This window comes from Aegilops tauschii, chromosome 6 (assembly GCF_002575655.3).
Source record: "Aegilops tauschii subsp. strangulata cultivar AL8/78 chromosome 6, Aet v6.0, whole genome shotgun sequence".
Lineage (NCBI taxonomy): Eukaryota > Viridiplantae > Streptophyta > Magnoliopsida > Poales > Poaceae > Aegilops > Aegilops tauschii.
The window spans coordinates 349,642,806-349,651,600 of NC_053040.3; the positions used below are offsets into that span (position 1 = coordinate 349,642,806).

General features: G+C 44.9%; 2 protein-coding genes across 3 annotated transcripts; one reads left to right on the plus strand and one right to left on the minus strand.

The window, feature by feature from the left end:
* Positions 1 to 235: 235 nt before the first annotated feature.
* On the plus strand, positions 236 to 2,998 carry LOC109763999 (peroxisome biogenesis protein 19-1). Of its 2 annotated transcripts, none has more exons than XM_020322883.3 (4): positions 236 to 475; positions 559 to 838; positions 1,982 to 2,298; positions 2,756 to 2,998. In XM_020322883.3, exons 1-4 carry the CDS (start codon positions 363 to 365, stop codon positions 2,799 to 2,801), a joined length of 756 nt encoding a protein of 251 aa, XP_020178472.1. In that variant the 5' UTR covers positions 236 to 362; the 3' UTR covers positions 2,802 to 2,998. The 2 variants fall into 2 exon arrangements, with proteins under 2 accessions (XP_020178472.1, XP_020178464.1); XM_020322875.4 differs by having other exon boundaries at positions 238 to 475; positions 556 to 838.
* Positions 2,999 to 3,234: 236 nt separating this feature from the next.
* On the minus strand, positions 3,235 to 6,611 carry LOC109764055 (E3 ubiquitin-protein ligase RSL1-like). Its single transcript, XM_073502044.1, has 3 exons — positions 6,019 to 6,611; positions 3,908 to 3,963; positions 3,235 to 3,536 (listed from the first exon to the last, which is right to left on the minus strand). The coding sequence occupies exons 1-3, from the start codon at positions 6,609 to 6,611 to the stop codon at positions 3,421 to 3,423; spliced, it is 765 nt and encodes a 254-aa protein (XP_073358145.1). The 3' UTR covers positions 3,235 to 3,420.
* Positions 6,612 to 8,795: the final 2,184 nt, after the last annotated feature.

Below are 8,795 nucleotides of genomic sequence, written 5' to 3' on the forward strand. Positions count from 1 at the left end.
ACCTCCATAGTGCATAGTATCATAAACTAGTATCATAGATGATCATATTTATTGCCATGCATGACACAAAGTAGCATAGCATTTAACATGATACGGTATCTATCTATGTTACTCTAACACTCTTTTTTCTTTAATTATGTGTCACATAAGCATGTTTGCTAGTCCCTATGTTACCATTTATGTTACCCCACTATGGCCAGCCTTAGGACTACCTCGCCTCTGCTCGCCCGCCTCCTCCTCCTCCTCTTTATTTCCCACCCCTGAATCCCAAGCCCAATTCCCACACGCCTTCCGCCGAACCCCCCGAATCAGGAGCCCCATCCACGCCGCGGCGTCTCCCCAGCTCTGAGGCCCGACCCTCCATGGCCTCCTCCAACCCCAGCTCCGGCGCCGCCGCCGCCGACGACCTCGACCAGCTCCTCGACAGCGCCCTCGACGACTTCACCAGCCTCGATCTCGCCGCCGCCCCCAAAAGGTCCACCTCGAGCACCCGCCGAGTCAAAACTATTTCGCGAGGATTTTGACTGAATCTGTGACGATGTCCCTTCTCTGCAGCAGCAGCGAGGCATCGGCATCGTCGTCGTCCGGGAGCGCGAGGCCGGTGAGGGGCCTGGGGATGTCGCTGCCTGACCCCAGGGCGCCAAGGAGGCGCGCGGCGAGGCAACCCCCGCCGCTGCCGAGGGGCGCGCACGCGTCAGAGGCGCTCGAGAAGCTGACGCGCGAGACGCGGGAGGCGGTCCGGGGGCTCGAGACGGCCACCGGGGGAATCGCAGGCCTGGATGACGAGGCGATGATGGAGGACTTTGTGAAGCAGTTCGAGGAGTTCGCTGGCGCGCAGGTATGATTGGTGTACGATGCATGTTCATTTGAACTTAGAAAAGAGTCCCGATGACTTCGGGGACTGCTCAATCAACGCTGTTAAAAGATGTGACATGCTAAAATCGGGTCAAAGTGCTGGGATGGATGCAACGGTGTATTGGCATTTTATTAGGGATATTCATTAGCTTAAGAATCTTTGACCTAGAAAGCTAATTTAGTTTTTCCTTTTTTGCGAGTAGAAAGCTAATTTAGTTGCCTGCAATGAGGAAGCCATTGATGTAATTTGATTTTTGCTCTGCATACTCCCTTAATTTTATAGCTACTCAGGTGATGTCGTATGTTCGCTCCAATTCCTATCTTGTCAATTTTGGATATGCCTGGCTATTACTAAAATGTTTTAAAGAGAAAACATGTCGAGTGCAGGTATGCTTCATTTACAATGCATGTTCATGCAATTTAGGTTCTACTTTTCCCTATTTTAGTGTTTGTTTTACCCCGCAAACTGAGCCTTAGAAGACGGAGATATCAGAGGGTTTTACAGAATAGGCTGCTTAATATATGTTGGTCAAAGATGTGACATGCTTAAAACCATTGGGTGAACCAGCACTTCGTGGGGATACAGAATTAGGATGTAATGGTGTACTGGCATACGGATTTTTGTTAGTTTATTTAAGAATCTTTGCCTGAGAAAGCTAAATGAACTCATTGGCATAGGGGTGAAGGAATCCATTGATGTAAATCTGGTTTTGGAAGGCATACTCGTTAAATTGAATAGCAGTTTGGATGGTGTAATAAGTTTGCTCCAATCCTAGAACATGTGAATGTGATGTCTTCAGTTGTAATGGAATCGCAAATTTTGGGCATATGCATGGATACTGCTAAGAAGTTTTTAAGACAACACATATTACAGGAGTATGTAAACTACGGCACCATCATTGGCATATTGTTGGTCTATTTGGGAAGAAGTCGTATATATTATTGGTTATTTACTAGTTGTATGGATCAACCATGGGAATTTGAGAATTTCATGCAAAGAAGCTGTTAATTTAGTGTTTGTCGTTAGAAAGTTACAAAACAGAATGTTTGATGATAAAGTGCGGTTAACCTATGTTGTATTCATACAACTGTGAATCAATTGCTTTACTTTGCTCATCTTCCGCAGGATATGGACTCTATTGTTGAAACAATGATGAAACAACTTCTTTCCAAGGAGATTCTTTACGAACCCATGAAGGACATTGTAGAGAAGTACCCAAAATGGCTGGAGGATAACAAAAGCAAGATAAGCAAAGAAGAATATGAGCGTTACGGCAATCAGCTTGAACTCATGCTGAAACTTAATGAGGTCTATGAACATGAGCCTGAGAATATGTCTAAGGTTTTTGAGATTATGCAAAACATGCAAGAATGTGGTCAGCCCCCCAGTGATCTTGTTCAAGATATTGTTCCGGATCTGGATCTGAGCAAGTTGGGACAACTGTAAGTCTTGCAGTCATTTCCATTTTAAAGCAGAACGCTGTCATTACTGCTTTTATTTGCACGTCCTCTGAACTGAAGTTTATACGCTTGTGGGCTACTGGTATCTTTATTTTGTTTTATGTGATATAGTATCTCTAGATAATAATTTATTTATTACTTATATCTTGTGATGAACAATGGTAAACTTTATTACTGAAGATCATGTAATCTTCTTTTAATGGTGTGAGTTGTAAAAAGTCTTATTGAACACTGACAGGCGGAATGATGTATTGTTGATCTTGTTCTTTTGTGATGGTCGTTTATCTTCTATTTGTTGGGAAACAGAACGTTTTTGCTTCTGGATTCGAACTACAAGACAATAGGCTGCCTGAATTAGCATTAATTTTGTGCCTGAATTGATGCACACCCTTATTTACACTGAAGTACTGATTAACTAGGGATTTTTACTGTATTGCAGATCTCCTGAGATGCTTGAATCAACAGAAAATTGCTGCATAATGTGATGAGCAAAGCATTCCATTGGGTGCAAATTCCATGTAGTAGCGACAATACCTGTAACCAGTTGAAATTTCTTTTCGTTGGATTATTTGTGAAGCTCTGCAGATATAAAACGTACTCAGTTTTTCTTATTCTTGGATGAATGTCATATTCGGTTCAGTTGATGTACTATAATAATGAGCAAAGTAAGTCTGTTTGGATATGGGCAATTCTTCAGAGATGAATTATATCTGCAGATATAGAACGGATTCAGTTTTCTTATTCATGGATGAATGTCATATTTGGTTCAGTTGATGTACAATAATAATGAGCAAAGTAGTCTGTTTGGATATGCACAATTCTTCAGAGATGAATTATATCCGAGTGTTTCTGCATAAATATTGTAAACAACATGGTCTGCATTCATCTTCGTGCTTTTCATGGGAACAAAAGAAATGCTTGAAGGTCTGAAGAATCAACTCAGGGAACTAACATATGCTCGAAGTCTGAGAATGACAATGTAGCCAATAATTGAGCCTCAAATGGATTCGGCACGCTCAAAATAAAAAGTAAACTCGATCATGTGCATGAAATCTCCTCGCGTTGCCCGCTTCAGTTTCAACGGGCATACAGTGGGTTGTCAACTTAAGTCATTGAACACATTGAACACTCAATACGGGCACACACTTCATTCTCCAGGGCAGCCGTCGTGTTCGAGTTTCCACGGCTTTTGACATCCATAGCAGAACTCAAAGCCACACCTGCCATGGGATCAAGCAAAGTTCTAAATAGCAGACCATGTAGCAGTTTGTTTTAGTGTTTTTTCATAAATCATGAAAACATGAAAAAAAACCCATACAATTAGGCACATATGATATATCACATATACATGTTCAGCCATAAAAAAGTCCAAGAACTGATCAGGCATCATAAAGAAAAAGAAACTGCTTGCACAAATCTTAGTGTAAAATCAATGCCATATGATTTAGATGTACGATACTTAGAGCACATCTAAATGCACTTCTATATATTCAAAAATCAAGCAACGATCAAATAGGGATGCATGGAGACAAAATCCGCATAAACATAATTAGAGCTAGCACGATAATTAAAGTAACAAGAATTCATATACTTTTGGCTTTGCAGAGCGTCCGCCTACATTCCGACCGATCAAGCATCATATACTCCCTTCAATAGCAAAATAAGTGAATATACATTTTTAAAATATGTCTATATACATCTAGTCTATACTGAAATCTTTAAAAGGGGTATATTTAAGAACGGAGGGAGTACTTGACATACACATGTTAATTAATCGGGCCTCCTACTTTGCGGTTTCTTCTATCCCACGTGCGACTTGGCGGGAGGGAAATTTCCGCGCGCACCCGCCATTCGACCGCCGCACCCTCCCCAAATCTTCGATGACTTTTGCTTCCCCCGGCCACCCTGCTCCGTGCCCGCATCTTCTCCACCAAGATTAAAGCTGGGGGCATTTCTTGCCACGGGCGGGCTGCAACTGCCATCGCCATGGATCCGTCCGGTAGCTTCGAGTGCTGCCATGTTGCGGGCAGATCCAGTTGCTCCGGCCACGATTGAGTGTCCACCGTCCACACGAGCTGCAGGGAGGCGAGAGGAAGTAGGGGAAGCGGCGGCTGCAGTGGAGAAGGGAGCTGAGGGGGCGCGACTTTCGGTCAGCGATGGGGGGGAAGGGGGTTGCGGCTGCTTCGTCTTTGCTTGGGCAGGATTTGATTCCGATGAAAGGTAAGATTTGTAGCTTTTCTACAGATTTTCAATTCGGCCAACGGGCGATTTTTGATGAACTTGTGAATTTATTTTCATAGATGGATGATATTTGGAGTTGGTCCTCGTCGTCAGAGTCAGATGATTGGACATAGATGAGATGCTTTTTGACGATATGCCAAGCACGTCCTCTTGTTGCATCTCGTCGACAAATTTGAAGCCTGCAAGAAGAAGAAGAAGTGCCACAGATCGATCGTCGACCTCCTTTGTAATTCCGCGCAACTGAGCTCGCGGCCACAAATTGCTCATAAAAGACTATTTTGCCGAGGTACCAACCTATCCGGGTCATCTCTTACACGTAGGCGTTATCGAATGCATAGGCCTCTTTTTGTTCGCATTGTGGAAGCTTGCGAGCAAAATTGTCGTTTCTTCACTCCTTGAGAAATGCCGCCAGTTTGCGAGGATTTAGTGCAGGCAAAATACAAACTATTTCCACCCAAGCACAAGAAAGCATGCCGACAAAGATATTGAGAGGGCATTTGGTGTGTTGGAACCTCAGCTTGCCATCGATCGAGGTCCTACTCGCTTCAGGGATACTCAAATATCATGACTGCATGTGTAATTATACACAACATGATCAACGAGGATGAGAGGGATTTAAACGTTTTTCTGTGATAATATTGGTAGCTATGGGAAATAGACTGCATTTGATAACAGAAACCCAGATGAGATAACTGCATTTGATGAGACCTACCGACAGATTGAAGACCATGACACACACCAGCAGCTCTGCAATGATCTCATTGAGTATCAGTGGCAATTCTATGGGAAATAGACTCCCATTGTATTAATTCGATATATTTGTTTTCATGTGTGATTTGAACAATTGTTTTAATTCTGGAACATTTGTTATTGTAATAATTCCGGACCATTTGTTGTTCAGATTTGAATATTTGTTGTATTTGAGAGAATTAATGTATTGTATGATGTTAAAACATTTAACTTTGAACATTTGTTTTTATTTAAGTTATATTGCCTAAAACCATGATTTGCGGCACGGATTTACAGTACGGCACGGCGTCAAGGCAGAATAGATGCCACAAACCCTTACAGCACGGGTTTGCGATATCTGTTTTGCCCGACACCGTGCGGTACAACAAAGTCAGTTTACATGGAGCCGCAAACGATTTTTACAGGTCGAGATTATACGGCATTTGCTAGAGTTGGTCCAAAGCCTCCATGGAGTTCAATCTCCAAAATGCGCTGCTCGTTATGCCCCCACTACTACGAAAGCGAAAGCCGAAAGGGTTACTCCCCCACTATTAAAACTTCAGATAAAAGTCACAAACATATACTCCACAGAAACCAAGTGTTGTTCTGCACCAGAAAATTACTGCTACGACATTACACATCAGAAGTTAAAGGTCGGCATATAGCTACTAAATTAGAGAAGCATGGATATGGGCGTGTCGCAAATTCATCTAGGTGTTATACAGTACGTACCTGCATGTGATGTGCAGGCAGCCATGGGACTTCTCGACGTAGAACCGGCACCGCGGGCAGCGCTTCCATTTGCACTCCCTGGCGGCCTCAACGAGCAGCAGATCCTCACGGCCGCGCTCCCCAGCGCCGAGCTGCGCGAACTCAGCGCAGCTCACGCCGGCGTGCCACGGCACCGCGCAATGCGCGCAGAACAGCCGCCTGCACACCTGGCACTCCGACTGCGTCACACACCCCTCGGACACGCCGCCACCGTCGTCGTCGGCCACCATCATCTCGGAGCAGTCGGGGAAAGGGCAGTAGGTCCGCCGCGCCCCGAGGAACATGGACTCGCATAGCAGCCCGCACCACCGCACGAACAGGTCGGCCGGGAGGGCGGCGCGGCACAACTCCGGGTCGAGAGCGCCGGCGCAGGACACGCCCGGGCACCGCACGACGGCCGCGCCGGCCTCGACCTTGGCGCGGACATGGCCCGCCAGGCACGCCCGACAGAAGGCGTGCGCGCACCCGCTGCCGCCGCGGTGGGCCTCGGAAGGCGCCATGGGCTCCATGCAGATGCCGCAGGGCTGCTGCGCCTTCCCCACGGGCACCTCCATTGCTGTGGCGCGAGCTTTTTGGTTGGAAAGGTGGGAAGTTACTGAGTTTGGCGTTTTTTACGGCCAGTGTAGCTACGGTTACGATGAATACGGATGGTATACGATCTTCTTGTTTCGGAGAGAGAATGGTACCATATCTGTTGGTTTAGTTGGGATTTAAAGGACCTTCCTCTTCTTTTTACGGCGAGATTTAAATGGCGTCTGTTGGTTTCCATAGTCTTATGTTCCCAAGGTGAGCGAAAATGATATGATTGGACCGTGTTTTGGTTAAAACCATGTTTTAGACTTTTGGTTGCACAGCAATTGATGCGAGCGACTAGTCCAAGGTACCCCTCGAGGGGCTTCCCAGCGGGGCGCTCCTGTTCGGCGCCTTAAGCGCGCTGCTCGCCATGGGCCTGGCCCAACAAGAGCCTATCCTCGAATCGCTCGCTGTTTCTTCGATCGCTCATCTCTGCGATCGTTTTTTTCAATAATAATAATAATAATAGTCTCTTCGATCGCTTGCACGGGTGGATGGTTGACCGGTAAGCTGTGCCCAAAGTCAACCGTTTTTACTACTGTAGACAAACTACAAATTTCGAAAAAAATGAAAAGAAATTCATTTAAAAAAAGTTCATTCATTTGCAATAAAAAGTTCGCAAAATATGGGGGAAAATTCAAAAATTTAAAAAGTTCATGAAATTCGAAAAACTTCATAGAGTTTCGGAACAAAGTCCATCGATTTTGAAAAACAAAGTTCATCAATTTTGAAAAACAAAGTTTATAAAATTATTGAAAAATCACAAATTGGAAAAAGTTCATCGATTTTGAAAAAAAAGTTCATCAATTTTGATAAAAAGTTAACAATTTTGAAAAAAGTTCACTGATTTCCAAAACAAAGTTCATCAATCTTGAAAAAAGTGCATGAATTTGAAAAAAGTTCACCAATTTTGAAAAAAGTGCACAGATATAAAAAAAATCAGCAATTTTAAAAAAATAGTTCATCAATTTAAGGTTCATCAATCCGGAAAAGTTCAAGGATTTTGAAAAAAAGATTGTAAAAATCGAAAGGAGTCCGTGTGACGGTGTCCTGTACTAAGGGGTACCTACCTAGTTAGCCCACAATCCATGGGCCAAGCTTATGGCCCACTAATCTCACAAGGAAGGACTCCACAAGACACAAACTCAGACATGATCAAAACGGTCTCAGCTGAAGACTTGGTGTGTACTTCAAGGACCACTTCATCTATCGGCATGATTATCCCTAGTTGACAACTGATCATGTGTAACCCTAGATACCCCTGGTGCCAATATAAGCCGGGGAATTTAGTCCATAGGGACACAATCACAATTGTTAGCCTTAGGGTTTAGAACACAACATATGATCTCGAGGTAGATCAACCGGTACGTAGAGGTTAGAGGCGATCTTCCACGCGGCTAGGTTTGGCTGGTCCGCCGTCGGCCGCCTCCTTGGCGGTGGCGCGAGGGCCGGCATTTTCTGTCCCAGGTCGACGTCACGAGGCGTCGTCGCTGGTCTCTCTCTCCACTACGAGGTTACGGCCGTCCAGGTCATCGTAGTAGATTAGTTTTCTAGGTTTAATCCAAGGAGCATGCCGTGCATGGATTTGTAAGATTCCCATGGGGAAGTGGTGCTCTAGCGTTTCACAGCTTGGATGCGCTGATCTCTTTATGTGCTGATACAGTTTGATTTGGTGGAGCTGGTACTTTCTCACATTGAGTTTGGTTTCGTTGAGGAAGGAAAAGGTTTAAGATAACTGAAGGTTGAAATTGGGCTCTTCCGAGGCAGCAACTGATCCACCGTTGTCCTCCTCCGTGAAGGGTCACCGGGAGCAATGAAACTTATAAGTTGGAACTGCTGGGGCCTCCTGGGTGCCCCGACGGTTCGCTCACTTTTGGACATCCAGAGGCGGCATAACGTGGATGTGTTTTTTCTGTCTGAGACACACCTAGACGAAGATAAGGCAGATGTTCTAATGAGGAAATTGGGGACGGACCACAAGATTGTTGCACCAAGTCTTGATGGCAGAAAAGGTGGATTGCTACTTGCCTGGAAGAAGGAGGTTAGGATCTACTCCCGGACTACTACCTTTAGCTGCATTGATGTGTCGGTAGAGGAACCAGATGGGAAAGTTTGGAGATTGTAGGGAGTGTATGGTGGCCGAGTTGGGACAATAAAGAGCGAAC